The 27,043-nt window shown below is 38.1% G+C and overlaps 2 protein-coding genes across 4 annotated transcripts; one reads left to right on the forward strand and one right to left on the reverse strand.

Moving 5' to 3' along the window:
• Window positions 1-12,412, forward strand: CCDC110 (coiled-coil domain containing 110). The gene is made up of 7 exons (XM_087736611.1): window positions 1-12; window positions 4,152-4,350; window positions 6,491-7,072; window positions 7,354-7,403; window positions 8,649-8,714; window positions 9,368-9,478; window positions 10,236-12,412. The coding sequence occupies exons 1-7, from the start codon at window positions 1-3 to the stop codon at window positions 12,162-12,164; spliced, it is 2,949 nt and encodes a 982-aa protein (XP_087592737.1). The 3' UTR covers window positions 12,165-12,412.
• On the reverse strand, window positions 8,178-26,989 carry CFAP96 (cilia and flagella associated protein 96). Of its 3 annotated transcripts, XM_087736632.1 has the most exons (9): window positions 26,872-26,989; window positions 24,909-25,096; window positions 23,631-23,850; window positions 20,698-20,835; window positions 20,534-20,609; window positions 19,149-19,328; window positions 17,392-17,564; window positions 15,497-15,545; window positions 8,178-8,538 (listed from the first exon to the last, which is right to left on the reverse strand). In XM_087736632.1, exons 2-8 carry the CDS (start codon window positions 25,003-25,005, stop codon window positions 15,497-15,499), a joined length of 933 nt encoding a protein of 310 aa, XP_087592758.1. In that variant the 5' UTR covers window positions 25,006-25,096; window positions 26,872-26,989; the 3' UTR covers window positions 8,178-8,538. The 3 variants fall into 3 exon arrangements, with proteins under 3 accessions (XP_087592758.1, XP_087592757.1, XP_087592759.1); XM_087736631.1 differs by lacking the exon at window positions 8,178-8,538 and having other exon boundaries at window positions 15,327-15,545; XM_087736633.1 differs by lacking the exons at window positions 8,178-8,538; window positions 24,909-25,096; window positions 26,872-26,989 and adding an exon at window positions 23,982-24,091 and having other exon boundaries at window positions 15,327-15,545.
• Window positions 26,990-27,043: the final 54 nt, after the last annotated feature.

Below are 27,043 nucleotides of genomic sequence, written 5' to 3' on the forward strand. Positions count from 1 at the left end.
ATGAGAGACCAGGTAAGGATCCTGCACTGTGTTAACAGGACTAGTTCTTTACACTACTGTTCGAGTATAAATTAATTTATGACTACACAATCTCAGGGATTTCAGGACATTCTTTGACCCTAATACAGGACTACAATTCTGAAAATGTTCACTTATTTATTCTCTAATTCATCTATCCTTTTCCATCTTCACTATGACTTGTTATGAGATTCTTCTCTATGAATACATATACCACACAGCTCTGTTAGTTGCCTTTTCTACATACTTCCTATTCACTGCTTATTGACAACCGGCCTTCCTGAATCAAGAGCTACTCTCACCTTTGACAGAGTATGAAAGTGTAGTGTTTCAGAAATGAAAGTAAGGATTAAGTAAGTAATAAAAGTAAGGACTGAGTAAAATATGCTTTACAGTGGTAGCATCTGGGCAAATAACGAGCTGTCAAATCAATCATGGTTCTACTGTGGCATGTAAGGAAAAAGGCAAAACCTTTGAGGCATTCAGATTGTAGCATTGCACTGGATCTCATTGCTGTTTGCCAAAAGGCTTTTCACAGCAATTAAATTTCCTGAAAACAACCCCTCCTCCTGAATGTTAAACGGGCTCAAACTCACGTTCTCACCACAATACAAAAGATAATATAGTAATCTGAAAGTAGGACAATCTCTTTTTTCCCCAAATTCCAAGGACAGACAAAAATGTTAAGCATCTAACCTTACATCCTAAGTACCAATAACAGAGGATACTGGATACACGGTAAAAATGCAGTAGAGTAGAAAAATATAATAGTTACACTCAGACAGATTCCTACATATAAAAGTGGGCAAGTTTGTCACAGTGGTGATAAAAGAATCCTCTTTTGAATTCATATCTTAAATGACTCTGCCCTTGATAGTTCAGACCTCCCTGAAAGACGTCAATTTATGTGAACTGACAGAACCAAACTGACACCTCCAAATATTTAATGTATTCTGTCTCTACAATCACCCTGTCAGATCCCAATGCCTCACATACTTCTGTACTTACTGCTATCATGTTGTAATAAACCTGTCTAGGTTGCACCTGTTCAAAGGTTCATGGAACATGTCCACTCATCGTCTCACAATAATCAAGAGGTGACAGCTGTCCCTGTAGCTGATTCTAACATTTCTATCATATTTAGGAACACAGACAAATTTAATTAGCTGTTGATATTTAGCCGACATTTCCCTAAGAAGATTCATGGGGCTATAAAGACCTGAGCCATACAGTCTCAAGATAGGTTGGCATCTGATACTGCAAGTTATAAAAACAACAGACTGTTTCCAGATCTCTCTCTCTCTCTTTTTTTTTTCTTTTTTTTAAATAAAAACAGTTAGCAAATGCTGTTGCTGACTCTTTCCGTGAAAGCTTTCTTTAAGGAAGAGACAATCAATGTCAAATACCAGTTAAGGAAAACACTAGTAGTCCTTAGCACTACTTGCACCCTCATATTAAAATAGCAATGCCTGTCATTTTTCTAAAGTTTTGCATTAGATGACGTTGAAGTGTTTTGTAAAATAAATCAGTACTTTTGCAATATTTTTAAGAGTGGGGAATGTATTCAGCATCAGTTTTTAAAAAGATAGCAGTTCTGATTTTATTCGAATTATTAGCCTCTAATCATACGTGCTCATTGGAATCATTAAAAAAAAAAGAAAGAAAAAGAAAAGCAGAATTCTCCTCAGATCTTCAAGAAGAAACCATTTACCTTCATCTTCAGCGAATGTCTCTTCCATCTTAAAATGACTACCTGTAAGAGGTAAGAGAAAGACTTAACTCATATCATAAGATGAAACACTGCTTCACATCACCAGCTATTAGCAACCTCTTCCAAAGGTTTCTTTTTCCTGCTTAGCTCAGCAACTCAAGACAAGGGCCAAGCAAACACAGGGGTTTTCCCAGGCAAAACATTCACTCAAAATATACCACTTCCCCTTCCCCCAAAGAAGAATGTTTCAATCCAATAGAGATTCACATTTTTCTAAGTATCAAAGAGTTTTAGATCTTCACATCTAAATGACTATAGTTGGAAGAGGCAAGAATTTGGTATGTAAAGGATGCTTACTTTCTGCTCCTCTGAGATGAGACGTAAAGACTTCTCCCATCCCTTCTTTCTATCTGCTCTTGTCTAGTAAATCCACCAAGGGAATCACTTCATGACAAACAACTGACTACTTTGTACATATATTTACCCAAAAAAAGACATTTTGAAATTTATCTTCCTCATTTATTGGAACTTGTTCTACAGTTTATATACTCTTCCTGAGGCCTGGAATAGGTACTCTTTGTCAGAAAAAAGTTATTTACTTTCTGTTTTCAAGATCACGTTTTACCTCCACATCCAATTCACCTACCCACAAAGCAGAAATTATTTTCCTGTGATGTGACCAAGCAATTACATACTTTCATCCCACAACTCTTTTTTTTTTTTCTTCACCAAACCCTCTAATATGACATTAGATTTCACATTCACGTGTTGTAGCACTTCCCAGCTTAAAAGGGATCCAGTGAGCAGCCCTCAGCTCTTAAGGCAAACAAAGGGGAATGAGGCAAGTAGGCCACCCTAGGTACTACACAAGCATAATGGCATCCACATGGTCCCATTCAGAAACTAATGCCAAAACCATCTTCTGGGGCACAAAGGGAACCTCCACCGCTTATACATAGAGAGTGCGACTGTGCAACAAGGGTTCTGCTGAGAGATTTCTCCCCTGTTCCTGCCTTGGTGGCCACAGAAGTCCTGGTCCAGCAAGCTCTCTGAAGAGCCTCCACGTCCCAAGTCATGGGAGAACAGGAGCAGCTGGGACATCTTGAAAGTTACCTTTGAAATATTCTTCATCGCACAAGGTGCTGTACATTGTTTCTTTATAGGTTTGTACTGTCCCTGTTTGCTGGCTTGAAGATGGTTTTTGCTCTTGTACATACCAACTGGTCACTGTGTTTGTTTGTTTATTTCCATTAAACGCAAGCCCAGCTCTTCCCTACAGTGTAACCGCTTGCATCATATCATCTCCTCCTTATAGTTTTTACTTTGCTTTGCCCCTGCATATTTCAGCAGATTTTCTTTTCTGTTTTCTTTCCCAAGATTGCAATCTGATAAATTACTGATAAACTTAATTTATCAAGCCTAGCAAATTCCAAAATATCATCTTTAAATTGAACTTTAGGCTTCTTCTACTAGACTCTTCCCCCAATTTTTACTCTCTGATCACCATTAAAATTTGAGCCCAAATCATGGATTCTATCCGCTCTTCCAAGTTAGCTCAACAGCCTGAAAATTGTTAAGAATGCTTCATAAATGTCTTCATATTTCAAATCTGTCATATAAAATTGATACCTTTTGGAAGTGTGTTGTTTTTTCTTTCCTCAAACACTACATTATTCCTCAAACTTAGTAACACAATCTCATAACTAATTGCCGTGTCCTTACTCAGGTAACTGCATGCTGCTAAACAAATCCTGTATCTCAGAATCCTGACTGCTCCTTTCCTCATTTTACTTGTCAGTGCTTCCTGAATGTCATCCACTCATTGCTATGTTTCTGGCAATTTTCAGATGCACTGAATTTTTAGCTGCCACTCTGTTTTACCTGCTCCTTGGGTTTCAGTTTCTTTTCCCTCCACATCTTTTGTGAAGATTTTTGGGTGGTTTTTAATAAGAAGCCTGTTGCGCTGGAGCTGAAATTTAGATGCGTCTTTATCTTAAAAACAGGTAACTAAAATATTAAGGAAAAGAGCTCATGAGAGAAGGAAGGACAGCTACATATATCTCCACTGACTGCTAACACAGAACTAACTCAAACTGGCTAAACCAATTCTTCGTTTGCAGCCAATTACCTAGTGGCCCACTGTTGTTTTCTGTGATTTCGTGCAGTGTTTAACTTCCTGGCACTTCTTTCTGCACTGGAAAATTTTCCTGTACGTTGCATAAGAAATCGAAAAAGAACATTCTGTTATTTTTCACTGTATTTCTTGCTGGAGCAATACAGACCTCTCACAGGTCAATTTCCAGACACGTGTTTATATAAAATGAAGCGCACAATATAGTTTATTTCTAAACAAAACAAGGTACTGGTCTTGTTTCAAATAAACATCTATATCAGAATTTTACAATGATCATATTGTTTTCAGGTCAAGACTTCCACACCCATTCTCCGTTTGTCTCAAAGGCTTTTTGTCCACCAGGCTTTCGTTGTTGTCCTTACTGTTCTTACTGGCTTTTCAGGAATCCTGGAAGATCACAAGGCGGACATACTAAGAACAGTCTTTGTAGCACACACACCCACTGATGGCACAAACAGGCAGCAGAATACCATGAAGAAGTTTCCAAGTAAATGTTCTTTTTCAGGGTAGATTTATAGTTTCATTATTTAGAACCTTTCTTTGGTCTTCGAACTGGTAGTATACCACAGGATTTACTCTCTCACTGACTGAGATTCACACACAGACTCCTGGTAAAACTAACTTGATGTGTTGTGTATGCCAATTCCTGCACCTATCAGTGGCAGAACTCACTGGTCTTAATGGTTCTGTCTTCACTGACAAAGAAGATGCAATATTCTGAGAAATTTCCACAATTTGGATGGCTTATACCAGAATCATGAAGGAGCCGAGCCTGAAAATTATTTTTACATTTATTCAAATGGTGAATTTTTCTTGCATCACTAGTTCATTCTTCTTCCTCTTGCACTGCTTGGCAGCAAAGCCTTCTGCTATCTTCCAGATCTTTCATAGTATGATGTGGCCTTTTACAACTTACAAATATTTTGTAAGTTATCTTCGAGGAAACAGCCAAATGTAAAAAACACTTGATTTGCTAGCATAGCTTAAGGACAAGCTGAAATGCCCAATTCAAAAATCAAAAACACTAACCGTTAAAAAGCTATTCCTGAAACTTTAAGGGCAAATTTCTCAATCAGTGACTCCTGGTAGAAGGTTCGGATTCTAGTTCATGGAAGAGTACTAAAGAAAAACCTCTGGAGACAACATTGTCACTAATATTAGAATAAGATCCAAAAAAACCTCAAAAATTGTAAGCAGGGGACAGATTACAGTGACAGATTTTATGTTCTATTAATTATGCATTGCAAACATAAGCCAAAACCTGTTTGTCCCCTTATGATGCCACAAAAATGAAAAAAATTTATTTCTGCATTGGAAAGTAAGTAGCTAAATATAAGATTTATGTTTGTTGGTGTTGCGTAATGCTGCTGGACTAATTCCAGCCACTAAACTCTTCAGCTGTCCCTCGACAGGTGTAAAACGGTTTCACTAACTTTGTACTTCTGCAAAAACACATTAGAACTATTTGGAGAGCCTGAAAACCTTGAATATTACAGCTATGCCATTCTTAAGGACTGAGAGTCATGATCCCAACTTAAGTCTTTTATCTACGTAATTGCAAACTATCTTTTCAAAATGATGTTCAAATGTACCACTATCAATGTCTTTGCTAGCCTGTGGAACTATAATCTTCTGATGCTATAAGCACATGTGTACTTTTAGCATAAGCACTGAATGACAAGTCCCATGACTGAATATTAAAAAACTCAAATTTCTTCAACATGTCCCACCACTAAACTAGTTAACCAATTATATTATAGATTTCATCCACTTTCTCTCTCCCTATTAAAAAAAAAAGTTAAAAGAAATAACTACACACAATTTGAATGTGAAATAAAAAGGTTGAGGTTGAATTTGTTCTTTCATCAACAAGTCCCACCAGATCTTTAGCTTTTATGCAATATTGGGTTTAAAAAAAAAATAGGTAACTTTCACCAATTAACTGTTATACAAGCTTTAACTTAAAATCCTGACACAGACCAGAATTAAAATAAAATTTAAAAAAAACCCACAAAACACCACACTTTACCTTTGGTAGTACTGCTTTCCAAAATAACATCAATGATGTATGTTAACAGTTGCTCTTGCGACCAGAAGTTTCCCATGTACCTCAGCCTTACAGGTGCTTTACGAGAAGCAATCAGCCTTAAAAACGGGTCTGTAATATTACAGACCTGATTCACCTGACGCCCCTAGTTACATGAGGTGTCTTTCAGTGAGTCTACTCACGCAAATACAAGTTATTCATAGCGAACGTCTGCTTTTGTACTTCAAGCACAGAAAACACTAACAGTGAATATTGTTCACATACATTTTAGGAGCTCCAAATATTTTGGCAGGGAAACTACTTTTTTTTTTTTTTTTTCCCTCTGGCAGAATGAAACTACACCCACGCAATCTGTTTAAATTTAAACAACGTACGGCAGAATATTACTTCTAAAATGTAAACGACAAGAACATGCATCACAGATGTGACTGAGCTATAGAGCAAGCCTGCTCAGAGTGACAACACGTGGAGGTGTGTGCAATAAAAAGTAAACCGACAAACAAACCACCACACACCCCCCCCAAACGCACTTGGCGCACAGGCACGCTCCCCTCAGGGCTGCCGGGCTGATCCTGGGCAGACAGCGGGGCCGGGCCCTCAGCGAGGGGCGGCAGGCCAAGCGGGCCGCCGCGCCGAAGGGGCTGGCGCGGCACGAAGGCCTCCCCGAGACACTCGCTTCCCGGCCTTCCTCCGCCACCCTGCGGGCTCTGCGGGCTCTCCGGGCCGCCGGGAGGGGGGGCTCACGGCCGGCTGGAAACGGAGCGCCGGGCGGCCCGGGCCGCCGGAGGGGAGAACGGCGTCGAGCAGCGCTGCCGCGCGGGGGCGGCCGGACTCGACACCGTTGGGGCGCGAGCGGCGGCTCGAGCGGGTCCCCTCCGCGCGGGCGGCGCCACCGCAGACTGTGATGTCATTGCCAGGGAAGGGGGCGGCACGTCTCGCTGCGCCAGCGCGGTGAGGGGACGGCCCGCTGCGCTGTCCCGCGTCGCCGTCCCGCGCTTCGGGGAGGCCTGGGACGGCGTGGCCGAAGCAGCCTCCTGGCGAGGAACTGGCGTGGGCGGGAGGAAACCAGTAGGGAGGGGCGCGGGGATGAAGGGCGCTCCCGCCTCCCCCGGGGGCCAGCCCCCGCGGCCGGCCGGCGCGGCGCCGGCGGGAGGCCCTCGAGGTAGGCGTTCGCCTCTTTCAAAGAGACAGCCGCTCCCGGCGGGAGCCTGGCTGCTCCCCAGGGACCTTCCAGGCACTAATTGTCCTGTAGGCGATCCTGCCCTGTGCCAGGAACTGCAGCAGGGCTCGGACAATCCAGAGCGGGAGAAACAAGCAATTACGTCCTTCCTCAGGCTGAACAGCAAAGCCGAATTCTCTCCGTTTTCCCTTGTTAGATCTGAAATCGCTCCTCTTGTGAACGTCAAGCTCTGCTAATTGTAGAAGTGTCTTTTTTGTTTGCAGATAATCACACAGTAGGAGCAGAAGACCCGGCTGACCCGCAAACATTGGAAGTAAGCTGATTTGATTCCGACTGCAGAGGGGAGCAGGATGACTGGGCGTAAAGAGTCTTAGCTAGCAGAATTCCCATAGGGTGTATTTATTTAAGTACGTGGATGTGCCTGGTGCCAAAACCCCACTGACGAACTGGCCTGCACCAGGCTTCCCCAGAGCAGCAAGAGCAGCTCAGGCTAGCTACTCATTACAGGCCTTATTTCAGGAGCTGCTCAGGTGAAGTGTTAATTCTTGGTATTCACAGACTTCTCTAAAGCTAGTCTCTTTTACATGGCTCAACAAAGTGAGGTGGTTAATATAAATACAGTGATTGTTTGATTGTTTCAATATACTTCTAACTATGCAGGGCTAGGACCGTACAATAGGAGCTGTCACTCTTCACTGATGTTTTTCAGTAAAAAATCAGACTTGCTGAAGTATTCTGAAATTGATAGCGTGACTTGCAAACTACAGTTTCCACTTGAATAATGACTAGCGAAGTCCGTTTGGGTTTTGGTTTTAGTATCAGTATAGTTGCATAACTCGGGTATATGATGTACAGGACTTCTCTGTCTGCCTCTTTGCTTCCTCTTTTATGTTTTGGGGAATTTTCTTCCAAAGCAGAATGCATAGAAAGGTAGACAAGTTTTGCTCTAGGCACATGCTCATTCCTTTAGCTGAGATTTTCACTGAGCTTCTGAATTCCTGTGACCTAAGAGTGATTCATTCAGAGAAAAATCCTTTGATCTATGTAAAGAATTTGCACTGTTTATGTTAAAGCATTTCTAAGTCGTTAAGAGCTTAGCCAATATTACTTCTGTTCATGCAGAATACTAGGGTTTCCCTTTACTAATCCTAGAGACAGTCCAACTTTCTTATGTTGTCCAACCAGCAGACTGCAGTCTAAACCAGAAAGATGATTTTTGGAACTGGAGTATGAATTCTAACAGAAGCCCACTTGGTCTCACTGCAAAGACTAAGATCCGACATAATGCCAGATGTGACAGTGCTTTCTGTAACGTGAGCAACTGTCTGTGAAGAGCTATGCTGAAATCCTTCCAATACCGCAAATAAGCTTCTAAATGGCTGCTGAACAGTGAAAGAAGCATTTGATGAACTCCTGTTGACTTAGGCTGGGTGAAAACAATCTTGGGACTGGAAAAGAAACATAATTTCATCTGAGAAAATATCCTAACTCATCTCAATATTTAAAACAAAAAAACCCCCTACCAACCAATTTTCTGATATTCTTTTATACATTTTAGATTCTTCAGCAACAGCTGGAATCATTTAAGACATTTCAGCAACAGACTCTGGAGGATATTAACACGGTAAAAGTAGAACACAAATGCTCTTAAAATACAAAAGCCTCCTGCTGCATTTTTAGACACTGCCATAGGTGTTTTAAGTAAGATCTATTCTTAGACTATTGTGTACATTAAATATACATTTAATCATCTGTCCATCTTAAAATAGCTGATAAGATAATCTCACTTCTAGGTTCTTGCTCTTTCTTAGTCACAGTATTATTTGCGGGCTTATAAAAACTACTTTAAAACCTCAGAAAAACAGAGGAAAAACAAAACTGAGTTAGGAAAAAAAAAAAAAGGAGGAGTAAATCCTTCTCTCATTTATATCACTGTAAACTCAAGGAAGCTTTGTTGTTTTCAAAGAAGTTAATTCCACATTATGTCACTGTCAGCAGAACCTGTTCTATTGTTGCAAACTGCCATGCTAAGCCACCTTTTCAGGAGCATTTTTCTGCCATCGTTTTATCTGGTTCTTTATATAAAAGCTAAATATCTGATGCTGGAAGGACATTTAGCGTTACATTTTGTTGGTTATAAACAATTCCATATTCCTACATGCCACTTTCTTCTGGTCTGTCCTTCCTAAGAGACAACTTCTTGAGTAATAGGATATTTTTGGAAAATGAAATATTTCTACACTTAAATTTTCTGTAAAGAATCTCAATCTTTTCCAGGTACAGTCTAAAATCTGTGAGATACTAAATAAAGATATATTTGAAATGAGAACTCCACTACGTAGTTCAGACAAGATTCTGATGACTTCCACACCAAGCGATGCATCTCTGGTATGTTTAACAATCTTTACCTACAAACAAGTTATTCTTCAGCTGGACCTTGGTTTTTGAGAGTGACATGGTTTTTTGGAAAATAACCCAAGGGGTATTCTGGATTTAAAAAAAAAATAAATAATAAATTATCTTCTTCCTGAGATTTTTCTGGGTAGCAGAACTTTAGCCATAATTACATATACTATTCCCTCCCACCCATTATGATTAAAACCCAGTTTCTCTTCTGCGCAGGTAAAACTGTAACCTGATCTTCCCCAAATTAATTTGGATTATCTTCAGTGGGCACGGAATGCAGTGCAAACCATTTAGGGAGACAGGGCAGAGAGTCAAGGAGAAAAGAGAGAGAAATGAGGACGGGGAATAAATTTTGTCCCTCTCCTATGAAATGCTGCATAATTCCTACTTTTTTTTTTTGTCCTTATTTCACAGGCACTGGGATAACAAAAACAATCAAAGACAAACTATAGTCTCCTTAAGTCATCTCTCCTCTGCTGGAAATATACTTAATCAACTTAAGACACTTCCTTGGTATTTTGTGCCTGCTCCAAAGCCCAGTACTGAATGAAATGGGGCCTACGATAATTGTTTACATTCTTTTAATGGGTAAATGGCATTGGCAGAGGTAAACTGTACAAGTTGTGATTGATAAGTGGCTTTGGTAACAATGTAGTTTTATGCTTCCAGTACTGCAATGTTTCACAATTTTTACAGCATGACAGTTTTTTGTACATTTGTTTTTAATTTTGTGGGGTAGCTTATGGAAAATCCTGAATCGCTGCCTTCTAAGAGAAAAGTTCATCATCATCAACAACCCTGTTCAGATGAGCATGTGGAAGCAAATTCCAATACTGGAAATTTCGTCAGTGATATAAATATTCCACACAGGATTTCACTTAAAACTAAAGCAACTGAAAAGGTTGACAATTCCAAAGATCTGTGTGGAAACAACAGGATACTTACAACAAAAACCGACCGTAAATATGGACATTTACTATCTGGCACTAATTTGGAGACAGAAGGGTTGAATGCTGCCCATGAGAAGGTCATTTTGAGTGAATCTAAACATCATATACCTTTTCCCAAATTTGGGAAAGAATTTCATAAAATAGACAATACCAACTATCCTACCAAGTTGCTGAAACAAGAATTTCCAAAGTCAGTCCGTAATGATTTGGATTTGTTAGCAAATAATACGGGAAAATCTGGCTTTTTATCCAGAGAAAAATTAACTAACTTAAAAGAAAGTGCAGAAATTGTGACCTCTTTAGAAGAATCACATATCGGTTTAGTTCCAGATAAAGGCCTACATTTTGATCAAGAATTTTATGAAGACTCCGAACGTGCCAATGTATGCGGTGGTTCTCCTACAACAGTAGACAGTGAAAAAGCAGAATCTCAAAGCAAAAATGTACATCAAGAATTCAGAACCAATTACAGCGAAGGTGACAGATTCCCGGTTAATTCTTTTTCCGAGATGGTGAAAGATAAGCTACTAATGCTTGATAACAAAGAGCAACTAAAAAAAGAAAAAGAACAACAACAGACTACTTTAAATCTAACGTTACTGAGACCAGGAAATCAGAAGTTCAGCGAAATCAAAGTAGCCTCTGAATATGATGGCAAAACTGAAGCATTGCAAAAGTCCCTGAAAAATTCTGAGCATTTGCAAAAAACAGTACATGATCTTCCGAATGAAAATTTAGCTCTCAAGAACAAAGTGGAACCTCTTACCCTTACCATACAGTCTTCGAAAGAAAAAATATCAAAATGTAATACGCAAATTAAGGATTTAGCTGAAGAAAAGAAAAGTGCGCAAATCCTGTTGGTTAAATCACAAGAAGATAACAAGGAATGTATTAAGGAAGCAAAGAACTTCCTAAGGAAATGTAAAGAACTCCAAAACCAGAAAAACATCCTTGAGGAAGAGAGGAATCAACTCCATAATGGAAACCAACATTCAATACAGACACAACATGATTTTCAAATTAGGAACCAGAAAGAAGAAAAGGTGACTGCCGTTACCTGTGAAAGAAAGAGGCTCAGTGCAACCCAAAAGTTCTTACAAAAGGAATGCTTCAAGTTACAAGAAACAAATAAAAAACTTAAGATGGAAATATCCCAGCTTACAAAAGAAAATAGTTCCCTAGAGCAAGAGCTTGAAAGAAATCGGAATGAAATGCAACGAACAAAAGAAAAAGAAACCACAGCGAAATCTGAACTGGAAACTCATCTTCAGTTAATGCAAACTCTGGAAGCCAAAAAACTTAACCTTGAAATGACCCTGCAGGAATGTTCTGATACTAAGCAGATCCTGCAGAAGGACTTTGAGAAAATCCAATCAGATAAAGCTTATACAGAAAAGAAACTCATGACTGAACTCAGAAATGCAAAAGCAGATATTGATCTTTTAAAGTCTAACTTGACCAGTGTAATCAGAGAATGCGAGAGGTTATCAACAGTAGTAACAAACGTCACAGAGGAAAATCAGTTACTTAAGAACAAACTGCAGGAACGTAGACAAGACGCTTCCAAATACGAAGGCGACATTAGAAAATTGACCGAAGACTGCTTACTATTAGAAAATCTCCTGTGGAGTACCGACATGAGAGAGATGTATTACAGGTTGAATTCAGCCACTTGCATGAGGATTATATTTATCTCCAATGCCAAGTTACATCTCTAGTCTGTGGCAAAGGAAGCCTGGTTACCAGGTACTATGGTACTCATACCTTGCAATATAACTGTTGCTCTGAATATTCCACCAGAATTTGTACAGAAATTTCTGTTCTAAGTATAAAGCCTTGAAACACGATTTCCAAGGTATGAGCTTTATTCTGCAATATCTTATTAGCTGAATTTCTTTTCCAGGCAATTCCTGATAACCTACAAGTCTATTGCTTCAAATAAATTGTAATAAACCATTTTCTTTTGCAAAACATTTACAATTCTGATGTCCAGTCATTTCCATGTTCTTGTTATGTTCTAAAAAGAACTGCCTGATTTTTTGATACTTGGCTGAATTTCACAGATTCAGAAAAGCAGGTCCTTATACAATGTAAGTAGTATAAAGAACTTTAATGAAACTGTGACAGTTTACAGGAGAGAGAATTCTGTCCCTAGGATTTCAGAGTCAGAAGGAAATCTTAACGACCTTTTAGCTGAACAGCTTAGTACATGCCACATTTCACATGTTATTTCTGCAAGAAGTCCTAAATTAAGTTTGATCTATGTTTACATATGGTTTAGATGACATCTAATTCTTGTCTATGTTTAATCAACACAAGGTGCCCTTTATCTCTTTATATTAGATACTGACTTAGAAAGCTTATTAGTTAAACATGAATTTTAAGATTTTCAGTGTAAACATTTTCAGAGAGCAGGGTCATAGCTACAAAAGACGCAAAAATCATCCTCTTGGATATAATCACTGCACAAATACTCTGATTTTCTCAGCCAAGGGACCATGGGGAGGAAGAATTTCTCAAAAATACTGCATGTAATACTCTGTGAGGTTGAAGCTACCTGTATGCAGTATCTCTGCAACACTATTATTAGCACTATTTTTTTAGGAACTTCTTTTTTTACTCACTCCTTAGTAAATAAATCCATGAAAGTAAAACCATGTAATTAGTTATTCGTGTTTCCAGAACAGACTTAGAAGTAATTATTTATCTTCACTTTCCTATTAGTACAACACTAGGTGTACAAGCTTCTGGCCAGTAAAAGGCATGATCTCTTCAGAGACATAAAAGTAATCCAATTCTTCCTATTTCTCCAGTAATTAATAAAGACTGATTGCAGCAAATCATCAATTATTTATCTGGTTCGTAATACAAGACTGTAAAGGTAACAAAGCATGTTTTTGTATCATGACTGATACACATAGTAGGCTAAAAACTACATTAAAGATCTAAGTCTAGTTCTTAATGCTTTTTCCTGTAAAAAATGTTTAAAACATACAAAAGGGTTTGTTGTGGTTTTTTGCTGGAGATAGGCAAAAGTATTATGCCACAATTTTGCATTGCACACCCAAAGTCAATAAGGACATTAAAGTGGTGAATACTTGGGCTATCGAGTAGATGGTCATGTCTTTTATTGCATTTAACACTTGCATAAACATGAAGTTGCTTCAGATTGTAACTATTAAATTGTGGTCAGAATCAGTTATAAAGGTGACTGGCTGTATCTATACTATAAGAAAGGAAAGCTCTTATTATGAAGACAATGTAGGTAATGTCTAATGTCCTCCTTACATTAGGTAACTGGGTAACCAAATCTAAGGAAGTCCTAAATTCCACCATTACAGTCAAAGGTACTGCCAAGAAGCCAAGGGACAAAATTATCATTTGTATTAAAACAGCATACTGAGGCCCTAGCTAAAATTGGGTGTCAGCTCCTTAGGACCACGCATTTTCTAGTGCGGACTTAACAGGTGAAGTTATTGGCTCCCAGGATGAGCACATGAGGCTAGTCCACATACACTAACATCTTCTCAAACAAGCTGGATTGTTTTTTTTAATTAAGCTCTATACATTTTAATCAGCTTTCAGTATTTCCATCTTGTTACTGAATGAAAAGATTATTGAAATACAGAAAATAGAAGAGGAGGAATTGCAGAAAGAAAAGAGACAGAAGGACATAAAGAAAAACCTCATAGTGGTCTTCATCAGCTATACTACATCAGAACAGCAGTTAGGAGGAAGTAAAGTACAGTTCAGTCTACCTAGGAACACTGTGTCTGCAGACCTCACAAGTGAACAATATGGAAAATGTTCCTGATGATACTAAAGGTACCTAAGGTCTGCACCAGTACCATTATCTAATACAAGGTATAAACAAAGAAAGAATGAATTCTGTTATACATCTTTGGATAGAGAAAACATCGAAATTCTTGTATAAATTAATATCTTAAAATATTGTTGGGTCCTGTTGATCTCAAGGCAACGGTTTTTATGCTTCAACACATGCTGGAAGACCTGACCAACAGTTCTTGGTTTAATTTTTCTTTTCATTGATGCCAAGAAATGTGAGATCCAGTCTGGAATTTCTTTAAAAAACTATTATCTTGTGAAGAGCAGGAAGGTTACCATTTCATGAATATTGTACAGTAGTACGATAAATCTGTAATAAAAACTAATAAAGAAATTTTTTCTTCGTGTAAAAATTTGGATAAATAAATGATGAGTATTTAAAATTTTTATAATAAATTAGCTTTGATTTACATGAACAAATTTCTTGGACCACATATAAAAAACCTGACAAAAATAATTAAGATGGAGGTAAGGTGTACATTTAGGATCACAGTTCAATCTGAGAAGCAGCTAGTTTGAAAGACGGATCAGATTTGTTAGGAACCTTTCATGTACGCAAAGTGAAATTAAGCTGCTCTTGGGGAATATGGCAGCACTTACGGTTGTCAGGAAATTCAGGAAGAGCGGTAAATAGACGCTGGTATGTAGAGATGACTCCTCCCTTCATACCAGCCTGCCTGTGGTCTGGTTTTGAACAACGCTTGATATTGGTCATTTTGAGAAGGTCATAAAAATATATAATTTTTAGTTTTGAAGACAGCTCTTACACAAAATTATAGTTGAAAGAAAGTACAAGTTGTAATTTTACTAAAGGGAAACAATGACCTTAGTTTCCCTGTGGGCCACATGTGAGTAACTTGGTTAATACATACACTGACAGTCACTTTAAATACATGCCCTTTCTTCTACTGCAATATATAGTCAATTTGCAACTCAAATTACTCATTAGAGAGTATGTTTTCTAAAAGTACATTTCAAAAGTCCTGTTAAGCAATAAGATGAAAATTTATATAAGAATACAACCTTGGACTTAATGATCTTAAATTATTTATTATAGCTTTATACTTAGAAACAAAAGATTGCATTCTCAATAATTAAACAGATTGGATTGCCCTATATACTTGAATTCCACTTTTCACATTTATTCACTTTGTTAACATTTTACAGAGTCTATAAAGTGTACCCTTCATTTCACCTTTTGTACCTAATAAGATGTCAGCTGTGCAGTCTTGTAGTTCTTTACATTTAATGATCTGAAATGTAAATTAAGAGAAACTTATCAGATTTTTGTAGAATAACACTGTACAAATTACAAGAGTTTTTGTAAAAATGAAAAACTGTGGTACATCCAGTCCTGTAATTAGATTTAATGACTTGAATACTCGTGAAGTCAAATTTATTTCAATAGAGCTCTGCGTGAGAGCAAGAATCTACACTAGCAAATCCAATCATAGGATTATGGTCCAAATATCAGAAGATAAGCTTTCCATTGGAAAGTACATAAAGTAATAATTACAAAAGTAATTCAGTGGGGAAGCAGGTGATTTGAAAAATGTCTTACCACGTTTCTTAAAATCTATGAGCTATGAGCTTCATACTTATAAAAAATTCAGTTCACAATTCTCCTTCTATTAAACCTAGATATAATGAACGAAAAATAAATACATTCTTTAAAATTCTTAGGATGGAAATAATAGTGGAGAATTCAAAATACTAGTTTTAATTTCTCTCTGTGGAATTCCTGTTGGATATGTGAAATTTTTCTCTTTACAAATATTTTTAATGAGTCCATCCTAACTGTATCTGTGAGCACATAGTGATACTTCACAACCAGTGCCCCCCTTTCAATTTTGAAACCTACTTCACATACAGTTAGGGTTCTTTTCCAATAAAAACATTTCATTTGGGAACATGAATTTTTATTCTGTTGATAAAACAGTAATACAATTACACTGATAAGAAGGCTACTCAGACCAATATACTATTCTTTTTCCCTTTTACTAGTTTAAAAACACCAGTGCATACGTGGAAAGTTGTACTTTCTTACATTAGTGTTGGTAATTACCACGCTTTTTTGGCGTACCAAAAAGTTACTTTCAATTCTTTCTTACTTTCCATTGGTAATGAAAAGCAATGTGGAGTAATACGCAGCTTCTGGTTCTGCCTTGTCAGGGTAAATAAAAATGTCAGACTATCCCTGCAACTTAAAAAGTGATTATGCAAATGCCAATACATGGTGAAATGAAGTCAATAGAACAGCAATGGGTGAATAAGGGAGGTGTATTTCTTAGCCTTCACATATGATATGCCAAAGACAAATCACAAATGTGAAGCAGATTCCCCTACAACAGTTTTTCAAATTTTAATCAAGTATTTCTAAAATATTTCATGTTACTCATGGAATATGCAAAATAATATGCTTAACTGTTCTATATGCAATCTTGGAAGTTTGCATTTGGAAGTGATTTCTCTAAAGAACACAGTCTTGATTTTTTGCTTGAATTACAACAGAGCCAAAACCAGAAAATAAATTTGTTTAAATATAAGGGTTATAGCTTAGCAAGATAAAAAACAAAAGAATTATGTGCTTATCTACCCACATACAGACACTGTGTACTATAAATCTCTTCTAACATTGCACTGTGACATGTTTGTAGTTAGGAATCCAATTCGAGTGCCATTGTTTCAAAGCTTCACAGGCTTAGATTACCTAGGATTATGTCTGCCAGCAGAGGGAGCCAATTTTATTCCATAAACATAAGGGAAAAGAAAAACAGATTTTGTTTTTAACAGGAACATTCCTGGTCTTTTTACATTTATCAAGTCAGAAAAGAATAAAAAATTATAATTTTCAGTAACATCTGTACAGCATGATTTTGAAGGTCTCTATGATAACATATAGCCTTATAAAGTAACCTGAATTTACAGAAGAGAGTAGGAATAAATTTTGAAAGCCAAGTTCCTTATACATTTCTTATCCTTTTGTTAATAATTCGTTCCTTCATTTATTCAATTATTTTAGACAGTAATAACCAGCTGTGCTAATGACTTTTGGTAGACAGCATACATGAAACATGAACTCAAATTAAAGGAGCTTACCTTGTGACATTTAAAGTTATTATGCTTGTAACAGGTCTGCTTTTTGGTCCAGGAGGAGGATGAAAAATCTGTCGTTCTTTATTAGTTGTGACAGCCTTAGATTTTTTAATTACATAAGGGTCAGCGGAGTGGCTTGGGTAAGGATCAAATGTGCCTCCTTTCATGCCCCCTGACTGAAAAAAAAAAAAAAACCAACACAACTTCTCAAAGTTTCAGTGCTTTCTGACATACAAGATTGAATATAGCATTGGCTTTTCCTGAAACATTATGTCCACTAGAACTACAAGAGTGGCAAATTTTAGTTAAAAAACATGCAGAGACCTGATTAATTCTTTGCAATCCCCACAGTCTGCTGAGGCTGCATTCCTGCAAGCGTAGGAGTAAGCGATTCAGTCAACAATAAAGCAATTTTTCCTGTAAGAATTTATATAGCAGAGAGGGAAAGTGTGCAGTAGCTTGGGAAGTACACATAATTTAAATATACAGGGAAAGCATATATGGTGTGAAGGATGGGGAGCCTGGAGCAGGATCACCAGCATTGTTAAGCAGATGAGGTTCTGACTTTCTAGCAGCTAACATCTCTGAACAAATTTCCATTCTGAAAGATCTCAGCTGCCTCATCTATGAGGCCAAACATCCAACACAGTTATTCATGTGTAAGCATTTTTGCTGTCTCTTTCTGAATAGTTCTATCCTCCTTGCTATCATCATCTTCCTCAGATGAATCAATGTCAGTGAAATAAGTTGAGGACATAATAATAGGAAAATAGTGGTTAGCAGAGCACAGAATCAAATGACTGACAATCGAACTCCAAAATGAAGAGATGAAAAGTGACAGATTAAGGGGTGTTACTGTATGAGGTACCTGGAGTCATTTGAGAGAGAGATTTATGCATCTTAAATCCATTCCAAAGTGAAATTGAAGTTTAGCCTAAGGTGAACGGCATAAATTTAGTATTGCATCTCAAAAAAATACATCAAGATGGAATGCTTTATGGAATGGAAATATATCCATCTAGATGTTAAGGAATAATGACAAAGCAACTGGAAGTCATGAACTATGTTCCTAATATAGCCTTCATACTAACTCCAGGCTTTATTTCTTATGCCCTCCAAGCCCTTCCACGTATGTTTATTCCCATCCTTTTCCTCCTCTTCTCCTAATGACTGAAGAGTTGGCAAATTCTAAAGCGGATTCCAAATCTGTGTCTGCTGATGGACAAGCAACTCCTGAGTTTATTCTGCAGCCTCTCCCTGAGCAGAGGGACTAACCTGAGGTTTTCTGCTCCTTCCACCTATCTATTCCCATGACACTTCTAGGAATTATCTTTTAGATGTTTGTCTATACAGGCTGAGAGTAATTATCAGGTTCAAAACTGGTATGAGTGGCTGACAGAGTCCAAAATAGGAGAGCATTTCATTTTGCTACAGTAATCTAGTCTTACTGTCATTTATTGCATAACCTCTGCTTTGTATCTTTTTATGGTGTATGCAGTCAATTAACTGTATGTTAACAGCACTATACAGATTTTAAAGAGAAACACTTTTTAGGTTACTTGAAACTGGTTAGCAGTTGTTGGATCAAAAAAGATTTCATTGATTTGTAAATTGAAAACAATGTAAATGGAATAATATATTTTGTAGGAAAAATAAGAAATTAATAGAAAAACCAAACATTATGTATCATAAGCAAAGCTTTTAATAGGAAATATCTGAATATTTATCTTTTGCCTCCAGTAGCTATAAGACAAACTAACCTTTTTAGCAGGAGAACTTGGTTTGAAAGGTGGTGCAATTGGCTTCTCTGCAGGTGGTTTCTTCACAGGTGGCAAAGGTTTGTCATTAAAATAGGGATTCATGTCAAAATACTCCTGGGGATATAGATTTAACTTGAAAGGCCCTCCTTTAACCAACCGTTTATGTTCCTCTTGTGCTTTCTGTAAAACAAATATTTTGAAAGGATTTTGAGGATTTTTACTGTATGTTATTCTAAGAGAAAAATGGAAAGCATTTAAATTTAGTCTTGGAGAACATTCACTCTAACTTTCTTTGCTCTTGTCTTATGATCGAGGTATTTTATATACCCACCACATATAACAGAACATAGATTCACTGACCAGGAAGCACAATAATCACTATGAAGGTATAGTAGGAAAACGTCAGGAAAAGCACTGTGCATTTAAGATGTGTCTAACAGCATTGTATACCTGTATCTTGGGCATACATGCTTGAAAATTCTGCCTGCATGCATCCCAGCTGCTCACACTTGTGAACCCTGGCCACTACATTTCCCAGATTCTGAGCACCTTACTAAGCTGAGCTTCCCTAGGAATTGGTTCTTTGTACCATGGGAGATGTTGACTATTCTTCCCAGATTCCGTTTTAAAATAAAATAGGTTAAAACATTCTGAACAATTAAAAGACAAGCATAAACTGTACCATCAATAATATAGTATCACCTAGTAATTCATGCCAATGTCTCAGAGCAAATTCCCTTTTTTCTATCCAGTGGAAACAATCCCACCTCCCTCTTTTCTCTGTTGTTCTCATTTTCTGCACCGGATGCTTAGTTTTGGCTCTGAATTTGTCTCAACTGCAGTTAGCCAAATTGTTTCTTCTAATCTTGTTCTTACCCTAGACCAAAAAATGTCCTCCTGCAGCTGTTTTTCACTACATATGATGAAAATATATAGAACAACTAAAATCATTGCAAGCAAATTTATGAGTTTTCTTAGATTTATGAACTTATATGAAAAAAGGAACAGGTTTTTTAATATAGTATCTAGGATAATGAGGTCCCATTCTTCTGACATCAACATAGAAATATTATTGTTCTTGCTGTTGGCATTGTTTGGTCATTACTGCATTGTAGCTTAAGGTCTCCAAATAAAAAATGAAGGTCAAATCCTGAATGGTAGAACTTGTGTGAGATACTGCCAGATGTCTCAAAGAAAAACTAATAAACGAACAATACCTAAACCTTTTTTATGCAGGTTGGTCATTAATTTGTTTTCCTTCCTCTGCTTTGTAAATAAACATTAGTGATTTCAAACTAAAGGAGACACCACAGGGCACAAAAAGTTCATGTAAATTGTAATAAATAATCCTAACACTAACATACAACAAAGACCAATATTTTTACCTTTGCATTTATTCTTTCTACTTCATACCCATCAGGTTCATGCGGATATTGTTCACCTATGGTAAGGTTTGCATAACTGTAAAAACAAAATGAATTGCTTAGGTATTCAAAACTCGAGAAACATTTAATAAAATACTCTGCAAGAAGCAATGTTGTGAAGTTACCCATATCCAGTTCCTTTCTTTCCTGGATTAGTATAAAGATTCTTTCCAGGAGGAATGTATCTTTCTTTGGCTTTCAGTTGTGGACTGAAATATGCATATGAACCTCCTATGGTTCCATAATAGCTGCCAAGCCCACATCTAAAAATAGCAAACGAACACATTAATTAATGTTTTGCAAATATTTCAGGCTTTCCATATCTAGCATGCTAAAACGACAGTAAGTAGAAAACCCAAATAATATATACATCTCAAGAGTTAAATATAAAACCAGATCAGATCCACTGTCCATGGTTCTACTACTACAGCAATGCCGTGCACAGTGTTGTGGACAAAAAAGAAACAAGATGGCAGCAGAGATTAAGTTTTAAGGTGTCTTAATAATATAAATATGCTTAATAGAGGTTGTTTTAATTTTGCACCAACAAGGTGAAGTAACGCTGGTAGAGACAGATTCACAAACAGAGACCTGGAGGAATAGGTTAAACAGACTTGATGCTTGATGACAAAAGGACAGTCTTTCCCACAAGTTTACAGAGAACAGTAAGTTAGCATTGGTATGATAATGGAGTGGCAGGCAAAGTGGGGTACTTGTCTGACAGGTTTTTTTTCTGGGAGATGTTAGGACTAGTTAACTGTCTTGTCACAGAAGGAAAGTAAAAGGAGGTACAGCTCATTTAGGAGAAATATCTCTGCCTACAAAGCTGCAAGAATTCACAAAGACTGTTTTTAAAGACAACTTGAAAATCAGTATTTGCTGACAACCGTATCTCAAAGTACACAATCATACAGCTGCTAAAGGAGAAAAGGACAGAGACAAACTAATGAAAAGCTGAATGGCAATTTGGTCCACTAAGCTGCATCTACAGTGGTCCAAAAAACCCCCAACAACCAACCCTCTGTCCCCACACCCCAAAAACCCAAAACAAAACAGAAAAAAAATAAACAGGGGCTACTGTGTGAGATCTGTCAACTACTCCAGATAGCCAAGGCAATCTGCTTTGCCTGTACTGTCTGCAATTATTGTGGAGAGGGAGTAAAGTGTCTCAATGAGTTCCTACTTAAAAGGGCCATTAATGAATACTGACAGGTTTAGGATGCCAAGGTAACATTCGTCATCTTTGCATAGAAGGCTAACCTGCCTGTTCATTACCCTCCCTTTATTTAGGGACTTCATAAACTCATACATAGAAAAAAACTGACAGTGCACAGACAACCTTTATCTTGGTATTTCCTAGTTCTTAAGTGCTTTATTTCATATTCTGTGTGTAGGCTTTTTATATGCCAGTAACAAAATAACAGAGAACAGTCATATGAAGAAAAGAAATGCCCAGGCTTCAGTCACATCTTCAGAATATAACATCTTTGCAACCTTTCCATTTGCAGCCAACAACAAATGTGGCTCCAATGTAAACGAAAGATTCCCAAGAGCTGCTTATCATTCAGGCAGCCAAGAATAACAAGTCAATGAACAGCAACAGAGCTCTGCCCTGGTTCCTTAGTTACAACAGGAGTCAGTTTTGGATATAAGAAATGTATAATCGCTCACCATAGTTGCTTCAGGATTCCGTTAAAAGACAACCTAACCACTTTCCCAGCCTCTGCCAGTACAGGTTTAGGGGAAGATAAAGACAATAAAGAACCTGTCCTAAAGTTCATATCTAGAAGAATTCAAAAGTCTTACAACAAGAATAAGAGCATGAGCTGCTGCACCCACAGCCAACAAGTGCATTTGTGGAGGCAGTACATGGAAGAGAGCATATCAGCAGTTCTTCGTTGTAAGCAAGACTCCCACTGTTGGACTCGGAACCCAGAAAGTAAGTGAACAGGACTCTCATTGACTGACATGAATTTGAAATCAGTGCCTAGGTGTTTCTAACAGTTAAACCCTTATAAATAATTGGGTTGCTATAAAGTCAAGTTGTAATTGAAAGAAAGTTGTGAACACATTGTCTGTCCCATCAGAAATAGCACACGTATACCCAACAGAAAGCCTACACACCATGTCTTACATTCCTATTAAAAGCTAAGATGTTCCTGTAACATAAAACAGAACATAGCTAATCCTTGCATCCTAAAATATATATACATGAAATAAACAAGACGTTACTCTGCAAACTTTCCAAAAGCAAAGCTGAAGAAAGATATGACTAAATAAAACCATGAGACCGTAAGAACTAGGCCCTGTACACAGACTGAATCCTCCTGTTTCTTATTGTAGCAAGAAGAACAAAACAAGATTGCATAGTTATAAATGAGTAACGAGGCTCTATCTGTTTTTTTACATGTGAATAACAACAGTTACGTGACACCAACTGCATTGGTGTCATTCTGTCATGCAATTAATGTTGTGCAAATAGCAAAGATGCATTTATTTTCATATTCTGCATATATGCCTCAGCTATGTAACATCTTCTGATCATCCTATAGGATAATTGGTATTTTTTCTAGCAAAAAGATAATGAATATGGATTTGCTGAGAGGAAAACGTTGCACCTGGATAATGGCGCCTTTTCCTACTGTTTATGCAATATATATGCCATCTCTATTTTGGGATGCTCAGAACTGGGAGGGAGAAGATACTGTATCTGACAAGTTCCAACAGATTTCCTCCTGAATTAAAATGAAATATTAATTTGTCAATTATCCACACCCTTTCCCCATAGCCATTTTCATTGAAAATAAAAACCTAAAGGGTAATAAAACTGCTTACAGCAAAAAACAGTAGTTGAGAGCAAGCATCAGGACCTGATTTCTACCTGTGTTCAGCCTTCCCTGTACCGCTGCTCAAAATTCTTTGCTCAGTACTAAGACTACATTGTGTAAAACAACTATTGTACTCTTATTACAGGTTTTATAAAAAATAATCTGTGAAAATCATCTTTCGTGTACAGAAAAGAAAAAAGGTCAATTTAAAAGATTTTCACAACACTTACGGCCATTTGTCTCCATTACTGGGAAGGAAAGCTTTGCCCAAATTTTTCTTTGATTCTGCCAATCTGTAGCGTCTCCTTAGCTGAACAGGGTTTGAGTAGGCTTCACCATCAAAAATCCTCACAAACTGGGGCTCAAAATAACCTGCCTGCAGAGCTGACAACGTTTTGGTCCCCCCAGGTAACATCTGTCTGTTCTTGCTTGCAGCTTCATTAAAAGGGCCTTTAAAAAAAGCAAGCACTGTAAATAACTGTTCAGTGTTAGTGCTTCTCTTAGCCTACATTAAAAAACTAAGGTCTGGATCTGGGTGGCTCAAAGAATATAATACAGAGCATTTAACTTGTAAATCATACATATAATGGTTGCATCTTGAAGACAACACTATGAGAAGGTATTCATAGCACCTAGTTCTAGTTTTCTAACCCCTACACTTGCTTTACAGGCAGTGGAGAGAGATTGGTTACTCCAGACTAGAACTCAGAGCTAGAGCTGATGCCTATTTATATACTACGAGTAATACTTCCGAGGAGCATCTCTCTCTCCCACTGATTACAGGTTGGGTAGAATAGCTTAAGTGCCTCCAGCTGGGTTTTGAATCCCCAGCAGCTCCGTGTGGCAGAACTGTATCAGCTGGGGTTCTGATGGACATGTTCATCACTGACACAACAACACAGCAGAAATGTCTGTATTGAGAAGCCAGGATTATTTTTCTTTATCACTTCAAAGCAGCTATTAAGGGTTAACCTCTGTAACCTTACTAATTACAAAAATTACCTTTCTCAATGAGTATTCCCATTAAACAAAAAGGAGAATATTCTTTAAAAAGACAGGATGGGGAGTCTCACACACCTGAGTCAGATCAGAACAGAAAAAAAATTGCAACACTAATTTAAAAATAATGACAACATAATTGTCAATAACGGAAAACCTGCTGAAAGAGCACACAAAAAACACTATTGTTTTTCACAAAAGCAGGAGAATACTGGTAACTTGCAGATAATTAATATTAAAAATAAATGTATACACTAAAAGATTTTATCAGCCTATTTTGCATACATATTTTTCAGTTCTACTGGATTTTTTCTTTCTGCGATATATTCATTCCTACATATCAAGCCTTTCTTTTAATAATACAGACCCAAGCAAAGAATATGCATGAAAAAGCAGTTCCCTCTAACAAAAAAAAACCCCAAAACATTAGAAAATAGCGATTCTGAAAGTAGATGGATACTAGAGGTGGTCCCTATCACTAAATAGTGATTAGAATTAAATGTACTTACGCATATAATGTGATAGATATTTATCTCCAATGGTAACATAACCCATTTCACTGAAGAGGCCAATCCTCTCCATATCACTTTTCCCTTCCGCAGGCATGGCTGGATCTGTGTGACAGTGCACTGCACTAAAAGGGCTGAAGTATCTTTGTTTATTTGTTCTACTGCAAAAGTCTATGAACAGTCCACACCTGTAAACCAGAAGTTTATTTAAGTAAAATACAAGAAGTTTTGGTTAAAAATATTAGCAATAAATGTAATCTGAAGAAAGCAATCTACAATATGATTGACAGCTTTTGTGCTTATAGGACAAACGGACTATGTAGGATTTAGACACCATCCTCTGTTACACAAATTCAAAACATGAGCGGAGAGAGAAAATCAAATGCATTTGTAATACAACTGGAGCAACTCTTACGGAATTCACATAAGTTTGGGTCAGAAATTTATAATCAGTATCTTCAGAGTACTAAGATGAGAGGTTTTGGTGGCATTAACAGCTAGTAATAAAACATGCTGAGCGGCCTCCTCCTTCATCTTGTGGGTTATCTCTAGCAATGGTTTTCTGTGACCTTCTAATAATGGTATAGAAGGTCAGTGTATAGACAGATCTGGGGTAAAACATAAAAGTGGAATTTTGGAAGCCCTCTAACTAATCCAAGACCTAGTCATGGTAAATATCTCCAATTTCTTCTTGGTTTTAATGCAAATGATTTAAAGTAAATGTTAGTTTTTCCTCATCATCACCCTCATTGGAGCCTGACAGAACTAAGGAAAATGCCTAGTCAACAAGTATAAGGGCTTGAAAAGAGAGCAGGCTTAGCACTAGGATTACCAGGGATCTGATTCCCAGAGTGAAAGCTATTTCTTGAAAGTAATGAAATATAAGAATTATCCAAAAAATCAAGGATATGCAAATAGCTGAAGTATCTGCATCCATACAGCTTGAAAGAGAGCAGAGAAGTTAAGACATTAGGGTGGAAGACAGATTAAAGACAATGTAGATCAAGTCCCATGTTGGTATTAACTATGGGGGCAAAGGCAAGATGGAAGATAGGAATGAAAATAACTCAGAGAGCAGAAAACTCTGAGAGGTTAATATCACCCATTAGCCGTATCTGGCATGTGGGTGCAGAGTAGAAAAGCAGCAGCAGCACAGCAGTGGAAATCTATATAATAATATAGATTTTATACATTCTATTATAAAAAATAATATGCTGGAACACTGTGTACGATGGAAGGGCTAGCCACATTTTGCTTAAACTCACTCAGCACACAAGAGGGACAGCATGCAGAAGTTTTAAAAAGTTTGAAGCAAATTTGTTTTGCAACGTGGGGCGGTTCACACAGTGTAGAATGCACCATCGCTTCATCGGTAAACTCAGTACCGTTCTTTGACTATTGGTAGATCTAGACATTGGGTAAGGAACCAAAGGGCAGGCGACGGCAAATAGCACTGACAGAAGAGATGACAGAAAAGTGACCCTTGGAAACAAACTTAAGGCGTCGCTGTTATGAAGCTGGTTGGCATTACTGGTGAGGAGGATAGGAATAATTTCTCGAAAATGAACAGGTCTGGAATTAAATTCTACAGTGTAAAGCAAAGATCGTTGATCAAGGGATTAACGGGAAGGATTTTTGGACCACAGCAGTTCGCTGCGACTGAGGAGATGTAACGAGGTGGACGAGCCCGGCCTTGAAGCAGCAGCATTGCGAGGCAGCAGGCGGGCAAGCACGATCCAGGAGCGTCTCCCAGGGAATTGGTAGGAAAGGTGAGGAAATACCAATATTTTGCCACAGAGCGCTGATACCGCATAAACTGGATGAAGTACAGCTACGGCTGGTTGCCCAAGCTAAAGAAAGCTCAACTCCACGCGCGACACCACAGCGCGCCGGCCCACCGGCAGGGCACCAAGAAACCGGCCGGTGAAACCCAGAGGGAACCGAGCGGCACCGCGGCACCTACTTGCCGGAGCCGGCACCTCACTCGGATGGGACCGCCGCCGACAGCAGCGAGAGGCGGCCCGGCGGCGGGGGGAGGCCGGCGGCGGGGGGCGCCCACGGCCGCCGCTCGCCCTCTGTTGGTGCCGGTTGCTCCGGAGGCGGGAAAGTCCAACAGGCAGAGCGGGCCAGTCTCG

The sequence above is a fragment of the Nipponia nippon genome, unplaced genomic scaffold (assembly GCF_047370975.1).
Source record: "Nipponia nippon isolate SJK-2023a ecotype South Korea unplaced genomic scaffold, ASM4737097v1 scaffold_6, whole genome shotgun sequence".
Lineage (NCBI taxonomy): Eukaryota > Metazoa > Chordata > Aves > Pelecaniformes > Threskiornithidae > Nipponia > Nipponia nippon.

Bases quoted from the DNA above. Each gene is read 5' to 3' on its own strand.
- CFAP96 (XM_087736632.1), bottom strand. From the start codon at position 25,005: ATGCCTGCGGAAGGGAAAAGTGATATGGAGAGGATTGGCCTCTTCAGT. The intron at 23,851-24,908 runs GTAAGTACATTT...CTTTTTTTAAAG, and splicing joins ATATCTATCACATTATATGC to GCCCTTTTAATGAAGCTGCA. The intron at 20,836-23,630 runs GTAAGTGTTGTG...TGCTATTTTTAG, and splicing joins AGTAATGGAGACAAATGGCC to ATGTGGGCTTGGCAGCTATT.
- CCDC110 (XM_087736611.1), top strand. The intron at 4,351-6,490 runs GTAAATGTTCTT...GATCCTGGGCAG, and splicing joins TACCATGAAGAAGTTTCCAA to ACAGCGGGGCCGGGCCCTCA. The intron at 7,404-8,648 runs GTAAGCTGATTT...TATACATTTTAG, and splicing joins CTGACCCGCAAACATTGGAA to ATTCTTCAGCAACAGCTGGA.